The sequence below is a fragment of the Somniosus microcephalus genome, chromosome 2 (genome assembly GCF_052327205.1).
Source record: "Somniosus microcephalus isolate GS21.2 chromosome 2, FLI_Smic_1.0, whole genome shotgun sequence".
Classification (NCBI taxonomy): Eukaryota; Metazoa; Chordata; class Chondrichthyes; order Squaliformes; family Somniosidae; genus Somniosus; species Somniosus microcephalus.
Genome location: NC_140988.1, coordinates 157,883,966 through 157,908,429, shown reverse-complemented (window position 1 = coordinate 157,908,429; position 24,464 = coordinate 157,883,966). Strand labels below are relative to the sequence as shown.

Below are 24,464 nucleotides of genomic sequence, written 5' to 3'. Positions count from 1 at the left end.
TTTAAATTGCCTACAATACCACTCTCAAAACCAATTTCTAACAAGATGAATGGATGGTGGTAGTGGAATACAGATAGTAATCCATTGCCAACCATCCAGTATTTTCCATGCTGTTATGACAAAACCAGCTATACATAATAAGATGGGAAATTCTGTGGCACAAAGCACAACACTGATACTTTTCTCAACAAATGTGAAGCCTTGGCTTGGTACCAAGGAACCTTGATTGTGTAATGACAAATCTAATGTTGTACAGTGACACATGAATGAAAAGATTTTTTCACTAGTTTCCCCCTCTTCTGTGAAATTACTGTTGCTAAACATTGGATGTCCTCCTCCTCCTCCCCTTGCCAACAAATGCAATGTGTTAGAACCAATATGCATAAAGCACTTTCAGGTCAGGTATATCTTGGATTAAATGCAGAGTAAAGCTGCTCCTCTCTGCGCCAACAATATGCCTCAGAAGAGGAGCAACCCAAGCGAATCAGCATGACACCTCCATTTTGTACACCATTACTAAGTTCTACCAAATTATGGGTAAATGTGCAGCATGACCCACTCCCTTTAATAATTAGATTAAGACTGCTCAAACTCATTTCACACAAGACCCTTACAAAGAGAAAAAAAAACTCATCCTATGTGGCTAAGACTGATTCAAACTCAGACCCCAGGTGAAAAATAGTATAATTGACTGCTACCCAGTACCACTGTTCTTTCAGTTGTTTTCCTTTTTGAGAGGAGAGGATAAGTGGGAATAGCTAGTAATAGCACAGAATCAACCTCACAATTTTTTAATTTTAAAAGTAATATAAGTCAAATAAAATTAGTCAATTCCAGACTTCAAATTTTAAACTTTTCCAAATTCCTTCCCCCCATTACCACCACCTCCGCCCGCCCCCCCCCCCCCCCAAACCCCTGCCCCGCTCCAAACAGAGAGGGAGAGAGCGAACCTTATTTGGAGACTTCAGTGGAGAGATAGCTATCTTGTTAGCGGTCTGTTGTGCTGCAGAATGGAGATTGGACCCAATACCACCTTCAGAAATGGTGATGGTATTTGGGGCAGTTCCAAGTGTATTCTGAGGAAGAACTCTACCTGCAAAATAACCACAAAAAACAAAAGTAAATACATTTGAATATACACATTCTGCAGAATAAAGTTCACATAAGAACTGTGGTAGAATGACCTGTTATAAGGTTCTTGTTGTGGACGGGTTTGGCAATGATGAATTTTGTGATCATTGGTCCTGCAGCAGAAGTGGGCGTGCATTTCTTGGCGATCTGCAAAATACATAAACTTCAGTAAATAAAAAAATAATAAATCCTTAAATTGGCCTTTTTTGCTGGTTTTGGGCCCCTACCAGGAGATTCTGTCACACGAAGGGTGTAATAGTGCATGTAGGCTGCACACTGTTTGGATGAGACAGGCTAGCTGGACCAGTCCAAATGCAGCCTGCAGCCATTGTTGGGTCCTTTCCCTGCCACACTACCCATCCAAAAAGGGAAGAGAGAGAAAACCAACAAGAGATATGGGGAAGGAAGAAAAGAGGAAAAAAAGAGAGACAGAAACAGCAACACAAAGACAGCAGAGACGGTGAGAGACCAAATCCTCTGACGTGTGCGTGTATAACGCCAGGGGTGATTGACTATTTTCTACTTGTACGTTATAGGTAGCAGACTTTAGGCAAAAGTCAGAGTCTGGTTACGTCATTTAGCCCAAATATGTCTCACTACTTCACGGCACTGGACATTTGGACTCCAAATTAGGTTGCAGAATGTGAAGAGATCCTGGTTAAGCAACACCTCGATTTTAAAATTCTCATCCTTGTTTTCAAATCCCTCCATGGCCTCGCCCCTCCCTAATTCTGCAATCTCCTCCAGCCCTACAACCCCGCACCCCCTTCCGAGATATCTGTGCTCCTCTAATTGTGGCCTCTTGAGCATCTCAGATTTTAATCGCTCAACCATTTGCTGCCATGCCTTTAGCTGCCTAGGGCCTAAGCTCTGGAATTCCCTACCTAAACCTCTCCACCGCTCTACCTTTCCTCCTTTAAGACATTCCTTAAAACCTACCTCTTTGACCAAGCCTTTGGTCACCTGCCCTAATTTCTCCATGTGCCTCGGTGTCAAATTTTGTTTTATAACACTCGTGTGAAGCGCCTTGGGACATTTTACTACATTAAAAGGCACTATATAAATACAAGCTGTTGTTGTTGTGATTGAAACATAACTGATGCAATTTAAAAATGTATTTTTAATATTCTCTAGAATCTTTGATTCTTCAATCCCAATTTTTTTCTCGTTTGATTTTACTTATTAGTTTTCCTTCTTTTTATAGATACCACCCAATAGAAGCAGGCAGAGAACCTGCCAGGAGAGCTGGCAAGCGAGGAGAAAATAAATTTGAGCCAAAGATTTGTGGAAATAGCTGGAGCACAAAAGGAAGAATGTCTTTCTACAGCCATTTGGCACAGGGGTGTAGGAGAAGGGGGAGGGGGAGTAATCAGATGTGTGTTTCATGCAAGAACACTCATACTGGATATTAATTTAGGCTCAATTTAAAAAAAGGAAATAACAGTGGTTTAATTTTGGTTTCCATTTCACTGATTTAGAAGCTCTGTAGTCATTCAGGACTCTTAATTGCAGAACGCTCAGATCCGACTAAAGAATGCTGGTCTGTGAGCTTTTCATACACTGAAGAAATGGGTAACGAGGAGTGATTCTAAGATTATAATGCAATTGTTTTGAATATAGTGGAACCTCTATTATTCATACTCTGCCAGAATTTGAGACAAAGAGTTATGGAAGATGTCACCTCATTGCATTGCCCTCGAACATCAACCACCCCTGTCGAACATAAATCAATCTCACAGCCCACAATAGATTGAATTCAATGTTTTATTGTATTGCATTTGCCCTTATTTCTGTGACTAGTGCATTGCTGTGTCATATATGCATAACCAAATTTTGCAGATTCTTGTTAATCTGCCAATTTCCATTATTCACCAGGGAAACAAAATAATGGTAGTTCTACTGCAGTCATTTAGTTAGAGTTCTCCAACTAAAAAGATCTGCACTGCGGCAAATGCGATTTCAAATGTTTCATGCAAATAGAATTTTGTTTATAGTTAAATGTAAAATTAGTGGATTGATGTATTGCCAAGAAGCTCTCCCTTGGTACAACATTATTTCTGGGGACCAAAAGAGAGAAAGTGCATCAAGGGAAGTATTTGTTGTATGCAGGCTTATTTAAAATCACATCACTAGTGCTATTACAATAAATCAAATCAAATGATGATCAAAAGACATTCCATTGAATAGCAGATGCAGCAAGATGAAAATGTTGTTTAATCCTTTTAACTGCTCAAGTACAAAAATAACTTTGTGACATTTTAAAGCTGAAACAGTCGACTTGGGATCCAAATAATAGCAACTAAATGAAATAGTTGCAACTATAACAATGTAAAAACGAGCAAGGAGTATTGAGTGATGGCTGTATCTTTGTAGCTCTAATTTCCCTATCTCACACAGATTATTCAAGGGCAGATTGTAAAATTAAGCTATCATTGATAACTTGTTGCAATTTTTTAAACCAATACTTAAAAATGTGGTGGTTAGCTCCCTTTTAGAACTCATTTTTATGGCTGCAGTGTTTAAAAGAGACTGACTGCTATTAATCTACAATTCTCCCCCCACCCCTCACCACCCAGGTTTAATATATTTATTTAATGAATTCAATATATCTACAGCCAGTTTCAACAGTCAGCTTTTCAGGGTTCTGCTTTGCCAATATATCTCAAGAAAAACATGGCTGTTAGACACGTGAATTTAAACAACTCAAGAATAATGTGGCTCTTCAGAAGTGAAACCAGCTTAATGATCTATGTGGATATGTACTGCAAATACTGTACAGTAGTGTATTTATTTCCCTATCACAGTTAAATTAAACTTAGTACAGGAAACTTTGGTTTATCCGGAGGTTAACTGTCCGGAATGCTCGAGCCACCGGCAAAAATCAGGAGCCGTTTCGTTCGTTTTTTTTCTTCTTTTCGTTGCTTTTTTTTCCACCAGTCAGGCTCTGCAAGGTCTCGCTGAAGCTGTTGCTAAGCTACAGAGACGCTTGCAAGGTACGGCCGACTGTTTAGAAGCAAGCAACAGGGTTTGTTGCCAGATACGGAGCTCAAAATCTCCGTATGTTTCAACATTAGCGCTGGTTTGTCCGGCAGTTTTGATGGGACGGCAACAGCTCGGTCCCGTCGGTGCCGGATAGCACAAAGTTTCCTGTACTCCCTAGCATCAGATAGGAAGGAGGTTTCCAGGGGAAGCCTGATATCCATTATCTATTATAACACCTACTGCTCAAATGCAAAAAGAAAACAGAAAAGCCCCCAAGAACTCCAGCGGTACATAATAAAGAGTCTGACTTGAGTGTTACAAAACTGTATCCCAGCTTGGAGTTGAGGCAGCATCACAGGTGGTAAGTCAGTTCAAAATGCTCATTATTTAAACCCTTTGATGTGTTACTGCTTTACAACATTTCAGCTTGTGTTACCATAAATCTAGGGTGTCTTAACTACAGCCTGTAAATCATACATTGTTAGTATGAGGGAGTTAAATCGTTAGCTTTAACAACTATTTAAATCAGCATTGACTAACCTCAAATAATCAGGGGGAGAAATAGAACACAAACCTTTGTAATGAAGTTCATTACAACACCTCGTAAAGGTTAAGTGCTTTGCTATTGATGGCGACTTTCACACATGCATGGTATGTGTATATATATATTTTTTAATTGCTACATTTTACATTATTTCCTCCCTTCGAGGTCCCTTACACACCATGCACAGAGATAGTGGGGGGCAGGAAACCGGTGTGCTCTGTATTCGCTGTTGGATGTTCAAATATATCAATGTAACTTGCTCTTCAAGAAAATTACTAATGTTTAGCATTTACCTCGGAATGCAAGATGAATTCTCAAAGCAAAACCTGTCCCATCACTATAAGAAAAACATAATATTTTCTTCTTGCATTCTCTCATGCTCTTTGCACCATAAAATCAGTCGAAGAAAAACTTGTCTACAGCTCAATATTAGATTAGTTCACAACTTCAGCAGAAATTGTTTATAAACTATTGATCAAAGCATTAAAATTTACTTTTGGGATCTGGTTAGTGCAGTAGATTAGACAATGTCAGGACTTACACCTCTAGGACCTGGGTCCAAATCCAGCCCAGACTGATGGCATGATAACCTCCGAGTTGGCAATAAGGGTCCAAAATAAATCCAGCTAGACAGACTCAATTCAGTCCCGAGTGAGCATGAGCCCACAGCACAAAGTGTCCCCTAATGGTTTTCAAACAATGGATCAAAGGATATCCATGAAAAAAATGACATTTCACTATGTCTGGAGCCAAGCATCTTGCACAGCACAAGCAGGATCATGAATCCTATCCTGCACCAAATCCCTCTCACCCATTTGTTCTTGCTGACCTACATTGGTTCCCAGTTGCCAACACTTCCAACTTAAAATTCCCATTCTTGTGTTTAAAATCACTCGTGGCCTCACTCCTCCCCATCTCCAAAAAAGTAGTCAAAAGATAACACATGCACACCACAACCCAAAAAAAGAGTACCAAGGTATAACTCAAAACTTCAATGTAAATGAGATGAAAATACGACATGATTAAAGAACAAAAGAATTTGGAACAGGAGTAGGCCATATGGCCCTTCGAGCCTGCTCCCACTATTCAATAAAATCATGGCTGATCTTTGACCTCAACTCCACTTTCCCGCCCAATCCCCATATCCCTCGATTCCCCGAGGAGTACAAAAATCCATCGATCTCAGCCTTGAATATACTCAACGACTCAGCATCCACCACCCATTCAGGTAGAGAATTCCAAAGATTCACAACCCTCAGTGAAGAAATTCATCCTCATCTCAATCTTAAATGGCCGACCCCTTACCCTGAGATTATGCCCCTTGTTCTAGACTCTCCAGCCAGGGGAAACAACCTCTCAGCATCTACCCTGTCAAATCCCCTCAGAATCTTGTGTGTTTCAATGAGATCACCTCTCATTCTTCTAAACTCCAGAGAGTACAGGCCCAATCTACTCAATCTCTCCTCATAGGACAACCCTCTCATGCCAGAGATCTATCTAATGAACCTTCGTTCCACCGCCTCTAAGGCATGCATATCCTTTCTCAGATGAAGAGACAAAAACTGTGCACAGTACTCCAAGTGTGGTCTCACCAAAGCCCTGTACAATTGTAGCAAGACTTCCTTACTCTTGTACTCCAACGCCCTTGCAATAAAGGCCAACATGCCATTTGCCTTCTGTAATGAAATCTGTTTGTCTTGCCTGTATTCGTTTTGCACTCATGTATATTACCCTCCCCCACACGGTGTTTAGTTTCACTTCTTCTTTCCTGGCTAACCTGGAAGGTTCCAGGTCTTGGCTCTTGGCTCCGCCCCTGACTTCTCTTACTTAAAGATCTCAGGATCTGTATGACTCATTCCTGTGAGCCAGTCGGTGTGTTGAGATGTTAGCTCAGATCTTAGTGATTAAAAGCCAACTTGTTAAAGTCTATAACTTCTAGTTTTGTGGTTATTGAAGGCACATCACCTTCCTAATTGCTTACTGTACCTGCATGCTAGCTTTGTGTTTCCTGTACGAGGACACCTAAATCTCTCTGAACACCAACATTTAATATTGTATTGACCAACATTTTTTAAATATTCTGTTTTTCTATTCTTCCTACCAAAGTGAATAACTTCATATTTCCCCACATTATACTCCATCTGCCACCTTATTGCCCACTCACTGAACCTGTCTATATCCCTTTGCAGGCTCTGTGTTCTCCTCACATCTTACTTTCCCACCTAGCTTTGAATCATCAGTAAACTTGGATACATTGCACTCAGTCCTTTCATCTAGGTCATTAATATAGATTGTAAATAGCCGAGGCCCAAGCACTGATCCTTGCGGCACCCCACTAGTTACAGCCAGCCAACCAGAAAATGACCCGTTTATCCCTACTCTCTGTTTTCTGTCTATTAACCAATCTTCTATCCGTGCTAATATATTAACCCCAACCCCATGAGCCCTTATCTTGTGTAGCAACCTTTTATGGGGCACCTAATCGAATGCCTTTTGGAAATCCAAATATACTATATCTACTGGTTCCACTTTATCTATTCTGCTAGTTACAACCTCAAAAAACTCTAATAAATTTGTCAAATATGATTTCCCTTTCATAAAACCATGTTGACTCTGCCTAAATCATATTATGATTTTCTAAGTGCCCTGTTACCACTTCCTTAATAATGGATTCCAGCACTTTCCAGACGACAGGCTAACTGGCCTGTAGTTCCCCGTTTTCTCTCCCTCCTTTTTAGAATAGTGGGGTTACATTTCCTACCTTCCAATCTGCGGGGACCGTTCTAGAATCTAGGGAATTATGGAAGATAACAACCAATGCATCCACTATCTCTGCAGCCACCTCTTTTAGAACCCAAGGATGTAAACCATCAGGTCCAGGGGATTTGTCAGCTTTTAGTCCCATTAGTTTCTCAAGTACATTTTCCTCTACTGATCTTAATTACTTTAAAGTTCCTCACTCTCATTAGCCCCTTGGTTCCCCAAAATTTTTGGTATGTTTTTGTATCTTCTGCTGTGAAGGCAGATACAAAATATTTGTTTGAAGTCTCTGCCATTTCCTTATTTCCCATTATAATTTCACCTGTCTCAGCCTCTAAGGTACGAATGTTTACTCTTGCTACTCTCTTCCTTTTTACAGACTTGTAGAAGCTCTTACAATCTGTTTTTATATTTCTTGCTAGTTTACTCTCATTCTATTTTCTCCCTTATCAATTTTTTGGTCATCCTTTGCTGGTTTCTAAAGCACTCCTAATCCTCAGGCTTACTACTATTCTTCGCAACATTATAAGCCTCTTCTTTTAATCTAATACTAGGCTTAACTTCTTTAGTTAGCCACAGATGGATCACTTTTCCTGTGAAATTTTTATTTCTCCATGGAATGTATATTCGTTGAGAAATTTGGAATATTTATTTAAATGTTTGCCACTGCTTATCTACCATCATACCTTTTAATCTAATTTCCCAATCTACCTTAGCCAACTCGCCCCTCATAACTATGTAATTGGCTTTATTTAAGTTTAAGACTCTCGTTTCAGACTGAAGTATTTCACTCTCAAACTCAACGTGAAAGTTTATCACATTATGATCACTCTTCCCCAGAGGATCCTTTACTATGAGATTACTAATTAACCCCGTCTCATTACAAGATCTAAAATAGCCTGTTCCCTGGTTGGTTCTATGACGTATTGTTCTAGGTCTTATAACAAGTAAATCCTTAGGGTTAGCTGGTATTATCCCAGAAGGTTGAGAGACTAGTGAGGAGATTTGCGAGGCACTGACAATTATGGACGCTGAGGAAATACAAATAGATTTAAAACAGGCCAACATGGTGCCCACATTCAAAATCGGTAACAAAACACAGGCAGGCAACTACAGAGCCATTAGTCTTACTTTGATTCCATGTAAATTAATGGAATTGATCAGTAGTAGACTTGAGGAATATCTGTACAATAATCACCTAGTAAATAAACAGCAGTTAACACAGGTTTAGATATGGAAGATCCTGCCTGATCAACTTCCTTGATTTCTTTGAGGAAGTGATAACCCAAGTCGCCTACACCAAACTCCTTGACATTGTTAGGCTTCCAAAATGTATTTGAAGTTCCATGTGAAAGATTACTAATTAAACTTAAAGTGGTAGTTATGGATAAGAAACTGGCTGGAGAGGTGATGTCAGGGTGGTGAGGAAGTTCTGAGTGGCCTGCCAGGGCTCAGTGCTTGGACCACTACTCTTCAAATTTACAGTGACTAGTATTTTGAAACTCAATGCAAATTGGTTAAATTTTCAAACATCAAACAAGGAGGGGTTGTGGAATGAGAGGCAGACCAGAGACTATAGAATGAGCTAACCAAAACATGTACATCGGCTAACCAATGGCAGATAAAAATTAATGCAGACAAATATAAAGTATTGTGCATAAAAGGAAAAATGGGCAACATAAATACTTCATGAATGGTTTTGAAATAGCCACGGATGAAGTTTAAAGAAACCTAAGAGTTTTAGAAGACTCAGTGCTCAACATGTATAGCAGCAATCAACAAAGCCAATAGCTGAATGAACTACACAGCCAAAACAGAGGAAATCATGATCAAACTGCACACAGTGCTCCAGTCAGACCACACCTCGAGTACTGTGTCCAGTTCTGGTTGCTGAACAACGAGATATTGAGATGCCAAAAGCATTGCCGAGAAGAGCCACAAGGCTGATCTCTCGTCGGATGTCTGAGGAAATATTGGAGAGACCTGGGTTTTTAAGCCTAGAAAGGAGATATTGGAGACGCGATCTTATAGAGCTATATAAAAGATAAATAGTATGGAAAAGGTTAATCTAGAATACTGTACTACTTTAAATTAAGTAGGGGCAGTAGGACAAAGGGATACAAATTCAAACTAGTAAATGCTAACTTTAGGACAGATATCAGGAGGGTTTTCTTCATACAATGAGTATTCACTTGGAATTGATTTCTGGATAAAAGTAGTGGAGACAAAGACACTGGAATCATAAGAAACTGGAATCATAAGAAACAACTAGAAGCAGCAATGAAAGAAAAAGACTTACATTTATATAGCGCCTTTCACGACCGCAGGACATCCCAAAGCGCTTTACAGTCAATGAACTACTTTTGAAGTGTAGTCACTGCTGTAAAGTAGGAAACGCGGCAGTCAATTTGCACACAGCAAGCTCTCACAAACAGCAATGTGATAATGACCAGATAATCTGTTTTTAGTGATGTTGATTGAGGGATAAGTATTGGCCAGGACACCGGGGATAACTCCCCTGCTCATCTTTGAAATAGTGCCTTGGGATCTTTTACGTCCACTTGAGAGAGCAAACAGGGCCTCGGTTTAACATCTCATCCGAAAGACGGCGCCTCTGGCAGTGTCAGCCTACATTTTTGTGCTTAAGTCTCTGGAGTGAGACTTGAACACACGACCTTCTGACTCAGGAATGAATGAATTAAGTTGAACTAAATGCCCTCCCTCATCTGCAATATCGTGTGATCTGCATTCAGCATTTCTCTCGCTAAGGAATAAGAGAAAGCAACAGAGGCGACGAACCTAGCATTCACAGCAGCAGTGAAAGCCCTTTATTAAAGCACTAAAAGCTCATCCCAGAGTCAGGCAGGCTGTGAGGTGAGAAAAAGGGAAGGAAAGAGAAAGGGAGATAAATTAAGACAGAGAAAAGAACCTGAAAGAGAGGGCAATGTTCTAATGTCACTTAGCCATGACCCAATACCCACTTGACAGGCACAGCTTGTCACTTTTAGCTAACTGTACTGCAAAACAACTTCACGAGGTACACAGCTCACTAATGAAAATGTCACATAGATAGGGTTTTTTCTATGTTGACACCTCCGGTTCTGTCGTCATTAAGTGTTCAATACCTTCACCAGATTTGCAATCTATTAAGCTTCAGTACAGTAACTGAATTTAATTAGAAACATCTCATCTCTTACCTGCACAGTTTTCATCTGATTTTGTGTAGTCTGAGCTGATGCATTTGATACTCCAGCTGCTGCCTTTCCCTCAACTCTTCCACCAAGAGTAACCACCTTGATTTGTTTCTGCACCTGGGGGTCCATGGCTTGTAATTGAGATGAGACTTGAAGGTGGGCTGCTTGACTTGGTGGCAATGAAAGTACGATGGACTGTCTGGACTTTCCAAGTGTAGTCACTACCAGCTGTTGTCCTACTGGCTCCGACTTAATCGTTTGGCTGGAGATGTGGTAATCAGAGGGTTCTGATACTGGATTAAGGACAATCTGATTTGCTGCTAAAGTCACAGGTGTTCCAGCAGTTGTGCTTGGGAGGTCAATTTTACCAGTAGTCTTTGATGCACTCTCAGTATTAACTTCCATTTTTACACTTGGGTCACTTAAAATAATAGTACTATTTGTCAACACAGTGACGTGGTCTGCAATGCTCGACAGAATCTGAGAGTTCTTGCCTTCATCTGGATCTACAATTTCCTCGAGTTCAGTTTCCATGGGAACGGGATCCCCATGCTCTGATGTTATCGTGACAGCCTCAATACTGTCATCTTCGATGATGGTTGTGTCCATTATCTCCTCAGGAAGCAGGCTATTCACCTCAGCCGATACCACCTCCATCTTAATGCTTTGCGAGGACTGGGTAACTGAAACAAAAGGCGAGAAAAAAAGTAAAATCTGCAGCTGCAGCAATTGAAATAACCATGTATCAGGTTTTAAAAACAGACTTGGCAAAAAGAAAAGTTCTCTCAGGATTCATCCTTGGTGGCTACCAGCTCAATGTGCATTATTCAACAACAACTTGCATTAGGAGAGATAACCAAAAGCTTAGTTAAAGAGAAAGGCCTAGAAATTCGGTATAGCCCCGTTTGGGGCGTTAGATCTGGCGAAGCGCTAAGAGTACCGCCAGCTGTGACTTAGCGCCACCTGGTGCGATATTGGGTCATTGCGCCCCTGATGGTGTTTGCGGCAGTAAATCAGGCGCTGCACGCGACTCTTAAGGCGCTAACGCAGAGGCGCTACCCAATATCGCTGTGGCGGGGCGCAGCACAGGTGCTTTCAATAATCACTTTCCCTGAGACACACTGGTGCCGGCCAGCTCTTAAAGGGGCAGGTCAATTGGCATCACCAGACACACTCACTGCCTTGTAGGCCTTCAAAGCGGTGGGAGCCTACCTGTGGCGCACTAGCCTAGCAAGAAATGGAAAGGGTGAGGCAGAGGGCGGAACGCCTCACTGATGGGGCATTGGATGCTTTGGTTGGCGCAGTGGAATCAAGGCCAAGGAAGATGGTCGGAATGTGATTTATGTTTTGGACAGTCTCCCGGGTGTGAGAGCCAGTTATGTGCCAATGTGTTCGTTTTGCTTTCTGTTGCCATAGCTTTCTCATGTTTGAAGGAACCACATTTTGTGTAATGAAACACTTTCTTCATTTACAATGGCCATGCCTGCTATTTACATGCATCTTGCCCTTCACAGGCTTGGGGGTATCAGACCGGCTGCAGATCTGGCTGAAGCAGCTGGTACAGCTCAGTCACCACCTCCTTTCTAAATCGCAGCCTTCTGACACACTGCTCCTCCGGCATGTTCATGTAGGAAAACTGCTGTCGGAAAACCCTGCCAGCGTAAGGTCTGCTGTGGCGACATCCGTTGGCCCTCCTCCGTCTGGCCATGCCCGCCCCCCTCTCCCAGCGTCTCAGTGCCCTTTCCAGATGATTCAGCAGCAGGACGTTCCCCTCCAATGCAGGCCCCATAATAAGTGCCCACAGGAAGGTTCCCCGTTGTCAAGGCTCACCAACAGCAAGGCGATGGTCAGAAGGCTGCTGTTCCTCTGCCAGCGTGGGCCCAGTGGTCAAATGGCTCTCAGTGTGCAGGTCAGCAACTCTTTGTAGCTCTCGAGGAAGTTGTGCACCAGAAATGTGTGCCGTTTTTAAACCACACCAGTCCCCTTTAAATAACGCTCCTCCAGCCCGAAAGCGACTTGGCAAGGCCCAGGAAAACTGTCACTAATAGCGCCAGGCGCTACGGAGGGGGGCGCCACTGAATTTCCCGTCTGGGGCGCCGAAAAGGCGTTGCACACTCAGATGACATCATAATTAGCCTGCGCCCATGAGCGGGCGCTAAGCGTTAGCGCCGGCGCTAAATGCATACTCAATATAGGGAGAGGCGCTAAACGCCTTGCGCCCCACCGGAATTTGGCTATCGCCCCAGTTATTGCCCTCTTTAGGCGCTAATCCCTGGCGCAACCAACCGAATTTCTAGGCCAAAATGTTTTAAAGAGGGTCTTAAAGGAGGAGAGAGATAGAGGGGTTTAGGGAGGGAATTCCAGGGCCTGGGGCCTAGATGACTGAAGGCACGGCCACTAATGGTAGGGTTAAGGAAGTGGGTAATGGACAAGAAACCAGAGTTGGAGGAACGCAGAGTTCTCGAAAGGTTGTAGGGCTGGAAGAGGTTACAGACACAAGGAAGGACGAGACCATGGAGGGTTTTGAACACAAGGATGAGAATTTTAAAATGGAGGTGTTCGGAGACTGGGAGTTAAGGTAGGTCAGCAAGAACAGGGATGATGAACAGGACTTGGTGCGAGTTAGGATATGAGCAGCAGACTTTTGGATGAACCCAAGTTTATGGAGGTGGAAGATGGGAGGCTGGCCAAGAGAGCATTAGAATCGTTGAGTCTGAAGGTAACAAAAGCATGGATGAGGGTTTCAGCAGCAGCTGGGCTGAGGCAGGGGTGAAGACAGGTGATATTACGGATGTGGAAGTAGGTGGTCTTAGTGATGGAGAGGATATGGAGTCAGAGTTCAGCTCAGGGTCAAATAGGACACCAAGGTTGCGAATGGTCTGGTTCAGCCTAAAACAGTGGTCAGTGGGAGAGATTGGGTCAATGGATGGGAATGGAGTTTGTGGCGGGGACAGAAGACAATGGCTTTGGTCTTCCCAATATTTAATATGGGGACATTTTGCTCATCTAATACCGGATGTTAGACAAGCAGCGTGACAAATCAGAGGCAGTGGAGGGTTGCGAGAGAGAAAGAGTGAGCGAAGGGGAGAGCGAAAGTGAGGGGATTTCTACAAGTTCATATATCAGGGCGGTCTGCAGAATCTACAAGTGAATTTTAACTAGGTACTTCTGAACATACAAGCAAGGTTACATGTTGATTTAAAAGTTATATACAAATATTTGACAATTAACAGGAAAAATGTTCAAATTTTTAAAAGTTGCCTGTGAACTTACTCTGCTTCAGAGTGGTGATTCAAAATATCTTCTGTGGCTACATGTTGATAGTTATCCAATCTTTTGCATTGACATTTCTTCAGTATACAACAATTAATGGGATCTGTGACAATCATATACACAAATAATGGCATATATCTGCAGAGCTGATAAGAACCAATGCCATGTACTCCTTTTTGCAGTCATATAATCTGAAATACCAAATTTGAACACTAGATGAGTGGGATTGATGTTCTTGCACCTGGCAGTGTTGGGAAATGTTCCTTTTCTCTTCATTTTGAAGCTTTGTTTATACTTGTTATAGCTCCACTTTCGTCCTGGAATCCAAGAGGATCTAAACTACTCCAGGGTAGCACTATGGTCACAACATGGCCTGGGCTTTATCATGTACATATGCAGCAAAAAGCAGATAGAGATTAAAGCCACAAATTACACAAAGGTCACCTTCCAGGCAAGCATGAGGGCAAGTATTGACATTGCATATTTTAGGGATGAACACCGACATTTGGTTGCATCCATCAAGCTTCGAGCTCATGACTGAGGTCCATAATAACAGCACTGAATTAGAATATGTTAACATCTATTAAACCAGGTCCTTAAAACACCACAATACTTAAACCAGTAGCGGAACGGTGCTCACTTGTGCTTGCTGCTCAAGTCCCACTCCAGGAACTCGAGTACGTAAATCTAGGCTGACACTCCAGTGCAGTGCTGAGGAAGTGCTGCACTGTCGGAGGTGCCATCTTTCAGATGAGACGTTAAATTGAAGCCCTGTCTGCTCTCTCAGGTGGACGTAAAAGATCCCAAGGCACTGTTTCGAAGAAGAGCAGGGGAATTATCCCTGGTGTCCTGGCCAATATTTATCCCTTTCCACCATCTACAAGGCACAAGTAAGGAGTGTGATGGAATATTCTCCACTTGCCTGGATGAGTGCAGCTCCAACAACACTCAAGAAGCTCGACACCATCCAGGGCAAAGCAGCCCGCTTAACTGGCACCCCATCCGCCACCTTAAACATTCACTCTCTCCACCACCGGCGTACCATGGCTGCAGTATACACCATCTACAAGATGCACTGCAGCAACTCGCCATGGCTTCTTCGGCAGCACATCTCAAACCCGCAACCTCTTCCACCTAGAAGGACAAGGGCAGCAGGGGCATGGGAACACCACCACCTTCAAGTTCCCCTCCAAGTCACACAACATCCTGACTTAGAAGTATATTGCCGATCCTTCATCATCACTGAGTCAAAATCCTGGAACTCCCTCCCTAACAGCACTGTGGGAGTACCTTCACCACACGGACTGCAGCAGTTCAAGAAGACGGCTCACCGCCACCTTCTCAAGAGTAATTAGGAATGAATAATAAATGCGCCCACAACCCATGAAAGAAAAAAGCAGATTATCTGGTCATTATCACATTGCTGTTTGTAGGAGCTTGCTGTGTGCAAATTGGCTGCCACGTTTTCCACATTACAACAGTGACTTACACTTCAAAAAGTATTTCATTGACTGTAAAGTGCTTTGAGACATCCGGTGGTTGTGAAAGGCGCGGTATAAATGTAAGTTTTTCTTTCTAAGGAGAATCTTAATGCACACTCCACAATAAAGCACAACTATGGCCTTATTTGTTTGAAACATAAGCCCAATGGGGAAAAGAGGAATTTATTTTACAGTACAAAAGAAAAAAAAGTCTATCCCCCACCCCCAACTGTGCTGAACCAACCCTCAGATATCTTGTGTAAGTGGCCATTAGCTTTTGAATTCCATTCCTTTAAAAATGAACCCTAGTGCTTTATAGAATCATAAAAATTTACGGCACAGAAAAAGGCCATTCAGCCCATTGTGTCTTGGCCGGCCGAAAAAGAGCTATCCAGCCTAATCCCACTTTCCAGCTCTTGGTCCATAGTCTTGTAGGTTACGGCACTTCAAGTGCAAATCCAAATACTTTTTAAATGCGATGAGGGTTTCTGCCTCTACCACCCTTTCAGGCAGTGAGTTCCAGACCCCCACCACCCTCTGGGTGAAAAAAGTTCCCAACTCCCCTCTAATCCTTCTACCAATTACTTTAAATCTATGTCCCCTGGTTATTGACCTCTCTGCTAGGGGAAATAGGTCCTTCCTATCCACTCTATCTAGGCCCCTCATAATTTTATACACCTCAATTAGGTTTCCCCTCAGCCTCCTCTGTTCCAAAGAAAACAACCCCAGCCTATCCAATCTTTCCTCATAGCAAAAATTCTCCAGTCCTGGCAACATCCTCGTAAATCTCCTCTGTACCCTCTCTAGTGCAATCACATCTTTCCTGTAATGTGGTGACCAGAACTGTACACAGTACTCTAGCTGTGGCCTAACTAGCGTTTTATACAGTTCAAGCACAACCTCCCTGCTCTTATATTCTATGCCTTGGCTAATAAAGGAAAGTATCCCATATGCCTTCTAACCACCTTATCTACCTGTCCTGCTACCTTCAGGGATCTGTGGACATGCTCTCCAAGGTCCCTCTGATCCTCCGCACTTCTCAGTAACCTACCATTTATTGTGCATTCCCTTGCCTGGTTAGTCCTCCTCAAATGGATTACCTCACACTTCTCTGGATTGAATTCCATTTGCCACTTTTCTGCCCACCTGACCAGTCCATTGATATCTTCTTGCTGTCTACTGCTTTCTTCCTCACTATCAACCACACGGCCAATTTTCGTCTCACTTGCAAACTTCTTAATCATGCCCGCTACATTAAAGTCTAAATCATTGATATACACCACATAAAAAGCAAGGGACCTAGTACTGAGCCCTGCAGAACCCCACTGGAAACAGCCTTCCAGTCACAAAAACACCCGTTGACCATTACCCTTTGCTTCCTACCACTGAGCCAATTTTGGATCCAACTTTCCCTTGGATCCCATGGGCTTTTACTTTTCTGACCAGTCTGCCATGTGGGATCTTGTCAAAAGCCTTGCTAAACTACATCAAACGCACTACCCTCATCAACCCTCCTTGTTACCTCCTCAAAAAATTCAATCAAATTAGTCAGACACTACCTTTATTTGCACTTTTATTGCTTTATTAACCTGCGTTGCTACTTTTAATGATTTGTGAATCTATATCCCTAGATCCCTTTGCACCTCTACTCCATTTAGTCTCCTTATTCCTCCAACCAAAATGCACCACCTCACATTTATCTATATAGAAATTAATTTGTCATTTACATGCCTATTGTGCAAGTTTGTTTACGGTAGAATTAATTAAAAGCTTTTAGTTCGTCATGTACAAACTCTATTTTTTTTTTTTAAATTACTTGTCAGAAATGACTGGGATATAAAAGAACTGCATAATAATGCATTAACACTTCAGAAACGTCACTCAGTTACACAGTTTTGCAGCAACAAACAATCCAAAAGTCCAAGGTGAGCTGAAAGAGGCATATCTATTCGTGCAATATGTATTAATTCTAAAGATTTGAACGTATTAGCCCATCCCTCACATCACTATAGCAATGGCTGCACAAGCAGCGGCTTTCCTATGGCGCTGACGTGCTGTACGTCCACATAAGTAATTAGAATATTAATCACAATGCAACCAGACAACCAACAAATATAAAGTGCTGTAGTTCACAGTGTTAAAAAAGAACTGAACAAAAACGGGTATCCGTATTTTCAACTTCAATCACTTCCATGAATAAAGCTTGTCTTCTTGAACCAGCATCCCCCCCCGCCCCGCCTCCACCCCACGTAACATGTCAGAAATGCAGCACTTATTCACAAGTGCAGAAAAACACATACTGAATTAAAAACAAAAAGCAGGAAAAGCTTTGTTTATTTTTGTTAAATCATTCATCTTTCTTCTTGGACAGGAAAACCAATCAAACTGACGTGGAAATGTTAACTAATATGATGACATAAAGATGTTAATTTAAGAATTTCGCTTCTAATGTTTTTCTCTCAAACATTCTCCACAATATTAATCCCTGCTCTTATCACAAAAAGAGTTGAATTATTTTTTTTTTTTTTTTTTTTTTTTTTTTTGGTAATTTGCAATTAAATAGTGGGAAACAAACTCCATTGTACTCTCAATGTTTAATCTCCTATTTCAAACATTTATACCAAATCAAAATTGTACATCGGTTTAATCAAGTACTGCCTGTGTCTTTCTCAATAAACAGTGTTTTCTTCTAAAGTAGCTTCCTGCAATTTTTCTACAACATTACATAACTTGCTTCTATTAACACTCCACTAAACGATTAAGAGGAAATGTATATTTACATTATTCCTGAGACTAGTTAGGACTATAGAACAGACAAAATAAAATGGTTTGTGTTTTTCCCCCCTTTTTTGGTTCTCTTCCTAAACATTTTAATGATATATTTTTAAAAAGGTCAATAAAAAGTAATATGTAACTCCTACAAATCCTCCCCCTCCTCAACAGCATGGTTGCATGTTTGTGTAAAGCTACTCAATTCACTCGATCGCTCAAAATCAAAGAGAAATTTCAATTTTAAAATGTGTTAAGCATTTGAGCCTCTTTAAAAGTATTTGGACTTCAAGACCTGGTTGAAACTTGTTTAGATGAGGGGAAAATTGATTTTTGCTCGTTTCTTCCAAAATCATATTCGAAACTTAGGTGGGAAAAGTGTTAACACTCATTTTTGTGAAAAGTTCATTAAAAATCTAGTTACAGCTTTGACAGAAGAAGTTGCTCCAAGTTTCTTCTCTTTCCCGCTTCAACGCCGTCGTTAAACATACAACAAAAATGATAAAATAAACTCTAATTCCAAACAGAGCTCAAACAAGAAAGTGAATAAAGTGGTTAAACTCCCCAATCCTAAGGAGGCCGGTTATCTATCCGCAGCCTTGGCGATGAGTTGGGATCAGTTTTGGAGAAGCGGTTTCCTCTTTTTCTGCTGCCGTTCCCTCAGTCTCTCACAGACTCAGACACAAACATTTTCCCCTCTCTCAACATGATTTAAACAACCCTGAAAAACTCTTTCAAAAAGGGGACAACACCTGGCAAAATTTAACTGGAACTTACATTCAACATAATTTTCCCGTATTTTTTTCAGCTTTAAACAATTTTCCGAATTAAAAAAAAATTCTCATTTTTGTTTCACCGGGGGCCTAAAAGTTGTTTGCTGTAGCCTCCTTCCAGCAACCACTGTACATGTGCTATGCCTCCACCTGTGTTGTTCCAAAGTGTAACCGCCACTCAGTCTCCGGGAACGGACTACACTTGTCTCCACAGAAAAAAGTACTGACAGAATCCCAAGACAACGCTCACCGGGTTCCAGGGCTCCGTATCTTTGCAAATGCTATTCCAATTTGGATCGGCTCCGAGGTCATAAACAACTCTCTGTGAGGATTCCTGGGCCACTGTGTATTGGGCCCTTCCCACCGCTCCAAGCTTTCCAACTCACTGCGCACGGCCTTTGAATTTAAGTGTGCGGGACCTTACAGATCGCTGCGCGGCTGCACATCTTACAAGGAACAGTTCCTACAACCCTCCGAGATCTCGGTGCTCCTCCAATTCGGGCCTCTTGCACATTCCCCGATTTTAATCGTTCCACCAATGACGGCTGTGTCTTCAGCTAGCCACACTCACTCTACCATCCAACACAAGAGGCAACCTTTGTTGCGCCCAGGAAGTTTGAATTCTTCAGAAGACAGATGCACTAATTGGGTTGGCCTATAGAAAGTGAGGTGCCTCAACATTTCTAAAAATATAAACAGGATGCCAGAATTCTGATTTTCAAAAGTAAGCTGCAATTTTCCCCACTTTTTATTATTAAGGTTTTTATTAACTTTCATCAGCAACAAGACTAAAACCATAAATCCACCCCTGGTGCAACATTGGATTTAGTAAAAAGTAGCAAATAAAAATAAGTTAAACTTGTGTTAATCACTCATTCCCTCTGCTAAAATGCTTCACCTAATGATTGAAAGCCTAATCTTACAAACCCATCTGCAGTAGGATCATTTTATTTTAAAAAGTGGATTCACATACAACTCAAAATTCGCACACAAACTCGTTTCTCATTTCCTCTCCTAAAACATGTCACTGCCATCTGACAGCAACAAAGTGCTTTCTTACTCACCTGTTGCAGGTAAAACTCAGCAACTCACTCACCTGTCTAGGTTTAATAAGATGAGGTACACGTTGTTTATCTACCAATCTCCCACTGATTTGAAGGCTTGGTCCAGCCCCATAGTGGTGGCTGGCTGCACTGAACTGGCCCGCTCTGATACGCTCCGCGCTGAACGCGGAGTTTCTGTACACAGGCCCCCGGAACCACGGCACCAAAAGAGGAAGGACACGCTGCCCTCATCACCATGGGAGCCGGCTGAGCAGTTTCAGGGCCAGGGATCACCAAGGTGAACTAGACGAAAGAATAAATTGATCCGCCGCAGGTAGGATCCAAACCTGTGCGGAATTAGGATTTCCAATCCAACACCTTCACCACTCGGCCACCACAGCTGCTGGGAGCCGGCTGAGCTCAGCTCCTCTACCGCTTCTGCCTGCAGCACGTGAAACTTCTCAGAGGGCAACACAATCAACAAGTCACCCACTCCCTTAACATGTGGCCACTGCCCCAACTCTCTTGTTCATTTCCAATTGGGTTCAGCTCTGAGGTGGCAAGATTTGCAAACGACTCTGTCTGGAATCTGGGCCATTGTGTATTGGGCCCCTCCCCCACTCCAGCTGTCCAGCGCGGCTTTTCATTTGAAATGCATGGGAGCTCAGGGATCAGTGTGCGGCTGCGCATCTTAGAGGGAACAGTGGTGATGACGGCAGATTTGAAAGCCGGGGTAGTGGAAAAAAAAAGTACCCAAGGAGAGTGAACCATTTACAATATGAGCTAGCATGTGGGCCTGGAAGGCATGTCAGGTACGTTTCCTCACCAACTCCCTTGAACGTGTTGTCACATCTCAGGTCCATGCCAGTTTCTCCAATTAGGCTTCTAAACCTCATACAGTACTGTCACAAACAATATTCTCTGATGCTGTGGCCACGGTGCGTTATTCCTCCCCGACCTCTCTGCAGCCTTCAACACAATTCATCGCATCATTCTCCACCAATGCATCTCCTCTGTTGTCCAGCTCAATGGGACTGCCTTCATTTAGTCCTACTATCCGACCATTGCCAGAACATTTCTTGCAATACCTTCTGTTCCCATCACTGCACAGTCACCTTGGGAGTCCTCCAAAGATTCATCCATTGACCAGCCCCCGCCTACATCTACTTGCTGTCCCTTGCCGTCGTCATTCACAGAAACGGAGTCAGTTTCCATGTGGGTGTCCATTGTAATCTTGGATGGCCACAAATCCTTTATCCTCTGAACTTCAGCTCACACAAAACTCTTGCCCATTTCCTGCTCCACACCAAGTCTGAGCTGCTCATCACCTGTCTTTGCTATCTTAGACTGGCTTCCAGTCCATCATTTAAAATTCTCATCCTTTGAAAATTCCTTCTTGGTTTCATCCCTCCCTATCTCCAAAATCCTCCCCTGCCCCAAAGGACATTGGAGAGGAAAGGGAGTCTGGGGTGGGGTGTTACTTTGTGAGGAAAGATGGGGTTGTGGGTATTTTTTTGTGAGAAGGGGGTGATGACAGTAATTTTGATAGGGATGGAGGCAGTGCTTGGAACCATTTACAATCTTAGCTAGCATGGGGGCGATGAGGAGAAGTTGAATAGTTAGGGGTTAAGTGGGAATGGAGTTGAGGGAACAGGAAGTTGGCCTCATGGATGAGATGAGCTTGGAGAGGGCATGGGAAGATAGGACAGACAGAAGTTCAGGGCTAGGTTGAGAGGGGAAGTGCGAGAATGTTTGACGTAGTGGGAAAGGATAGGAAAGCAGCAGCAGCAGAGGGAATTGAAGGGATGATGTCTATCTTGATGACAAAAAAAATCCATGAACTCCTCACACTTGTTAGCGATGAGGGTGGAGGGACAGGAAGAAGGGTTTAAGGAAGCAGTTGACAGCAGATAAAAGAAGCCTGGGCTTATCTTTGCTCTCCAGGATGATGCCAGTACAGTGGATTGTTTTGGCAGAGGTCAGATTATAATAAAGGGTATGGGGGATTAAACAGGAGAGTCAAATTAGACTAGGTGACTTGTGGAGAAATACACTGACAGACGATGGGCCAAATGGCACGTTTGAGTGTAACATTGTAGAAGTCTCAGCTAATAACTCCAAAAATTTCTCTCCCTTTCTTTTCCCTACTTCTCAGCAATTGCTCCTCCATCCCTTGACCGCTGTTCAGCTCCTCCCTAGCCATTGAATTACTTTTGACGGGTTGTCACTTTTGCAATGTAGGGCAATGTGGCAACCCATTTGCACACATCAACGTCCCATAAACAGCAATGAGGTAAACAACTAGTTAGTCTGTTTTAATTATGTTGGTTGAGTGATAAATGTTGACTAGAACTTCGGAAGAACTCCTCTGCTCTTCTTTGAACGGTGCCATGAAACCATTTATGTCCACCTGAGGGGGTAGGCGATGTTTAGCATCTCATCCAAAAGAAAGCTTTCATTGTAAATAGCTTAAGTGATCATGTATACCAGACCATCTTTCTGGAGACCTAGTTTGTCAATATTTTTTAAATAATATTTGCCTTTTTTAGGGACCATCACACACTATCCTGACAAAAAAAGATAAGCAGGCAACTTGATCTTTTGCCACTCAAGGTGGTGCAATGGGGAAGTAGCAACATGACATTCTCTTTCACAAACTGCCCTTCAATTTCCTTTGGAGAAAGCATGTATTTGTTTTCTCCAGAACATCCTAATATCTACTCTGATTGAGAACTTACTACGGAAAATTACAGGCATAAATTTGCATCCATTACCCCCATGGTACAACTCATTGGAACCAATGCACTACACCTTTGAAACAGTGACGTTTCCCTCACACTGACAGGATTTACAAGGTCAACCGAAGGTTCTGGAAACAAATTCTTACGTGCACATCAAAATGGTAGTAATGTTACAGCATTTTATAAAAGATACTTCCAGCTGAGCAGACTTCAACGGACAGCCACTGTTAGAACAGCTGTTCTCTCTGCACCATCACATCAAAAGCTCCACTGGCCTTTGGTTTGCTACACATTCCTTCACCTCAACAGGCCATGCAGCAACTGCAGCCAAGAGGAAACACAAGTGACTTACTTGAAGATTTCTGCCAACAGTTCTCTGAAACAACCACCAAGAGGAGTGCAAGAGCAGCAAGGGGGATGACGTTCCTCTCCCACTCTGTGGGAAACTGCCTAGCCTCTGCACAGCAATTTCCTACAACACAGCCGAGACAAGAACCATGCCACATAGCAAAATCCCAGGAGCACATCACGGTTACACATACTGGTGCCCCAAATTGCTGCATCACCATTCTGCCATAAAAAGATGGTTTACCATAAAGTTGCTTTTCAAACGAACTTACAAAAATAGATAGCTGACCGTGAATTTAGGACAGTTATTAAACCTCAGGATACTGCTGACATTCATAAATTACAAAAAATTGTTATAATATGGTTTCTATTAATTACATGGTTGAACTCGATGTTGAGTCCACTCCACTCCCACTCTGACCTTGGCCTCTTACACTGTTCCAATGAAGCTCGAGGAACAGCACCTCATCTTTCGATTAGGCACTTTACAGCCTTCTGGATTCAACATCGAGCTCAACAATTTCAGATCATAACCTCTGCCCCTATTTTTTTCTCTCACATGGCAGCGGTTGATGATTCTGCCATTCCCATTCACACCTCATCTAGACTCATCTTTTGTTTCTTTTCTTGTCCATTACCATCTCCTTTTGCTTCGTACTATCATACCTTTTGTCATTTAATCACTCCTGCCTTCCATCCTATCACAGATCCTCCCAGTTCTGACGAAAGGACATCAACCTGAAACATTAACTCTATTTCTCTCTTCACAGATGCTGCCTGACCTGCTGAGTATCTCCAGCAATTTTTTTCAGATTTCCAGCATCTGCAGTATTTTCTTTTTGTCCTCCCTTGTATTCTTTCCTCCCCTCCCCCCTTTCCCTGCCTCTGCACTTGCTTAAAATCTGTTACATCCCTAACTTTTTTCCAGTTCTGACGAAAGGTCATCGACCTGAAACGTTAACTCTGTTTCTCTCTCCACAGATGCTGCCTGACCTGCTGAGTATTTCCAGCATTTTCTGTTTTTATTATAGATCAGCTACTGTAATGAAGGTCCCTTATTCCCCAACAGTCATCACAGAGTGGTCTTAGACAGATTGCACCTAAACAGAGTGTAAAAGTTGGGAATTTGGAGAAAGTGTGAATTCGGTGCAGAGGGGGAAGGAGATGCTGCATTTTGCATCCAATACTTCTAGTGCTTTATGATAGAGGTAAATATTAAATTTAATCTACCTAGAACCTAAACTAGATCAAGTAAACTAGCAAAAAATATAAAAACAGATAGCAAGAGTTTCTACAGTTATATAAAAAGAAAAAGGGTGGTTAAAGTGAATGTTGGTCCCTTAGAGGACGAGACCGGGAAATTAATGGTGGGAAATATGGAGATGGCAAAAATGCTGAACAAATATTTTGTATCAGTCTTTACAG

General features: G+C 42.3%; 1 protein-coding gene across 3 annotated transcripts in view; it reads right to left on the bottom strand.

The window, feature by feature from the left end:
* lin54 (lin-54 DREAM MuvB core complex component) overlaps nt 1-14,895 on the bottom strand; it is an 82,219-nt gene extending 67,324 nt beyond the window's left edge. For 2 of the 3 annotated variants that reach the window (XR_015073252.1, XM_085964805.1), the window contains exons 1-4: nt 13,885-14,894; nt 10,615-11,294; nt 1,185-1,278; nt 951-1,093 (exon numbers count right to left, since the gene is read on the bottom strand). Coding sequence is in view for 2 of the 3 variants with exons in the window: in XM_085964805.1 (XP_085820931.1) it covers nt 951-1,093; nt 1,185-1,278; nt 10,615-11,268 (891 nt within the window). In the remaining variant the exon portion in view is untranslated. Of the gene's footprint in view, nt 1-950; nt 1,094-1,184; nt 1,279-10,614; nt 11,295-13,884 lie in introns of all 3 variants that reach the window. The other variant, XM_085964818.1, reaches the window with a different exon arrangement.
* Between the last annotated feature and the right edge of the window lie 9,569 nt (nt 14,896-24,464).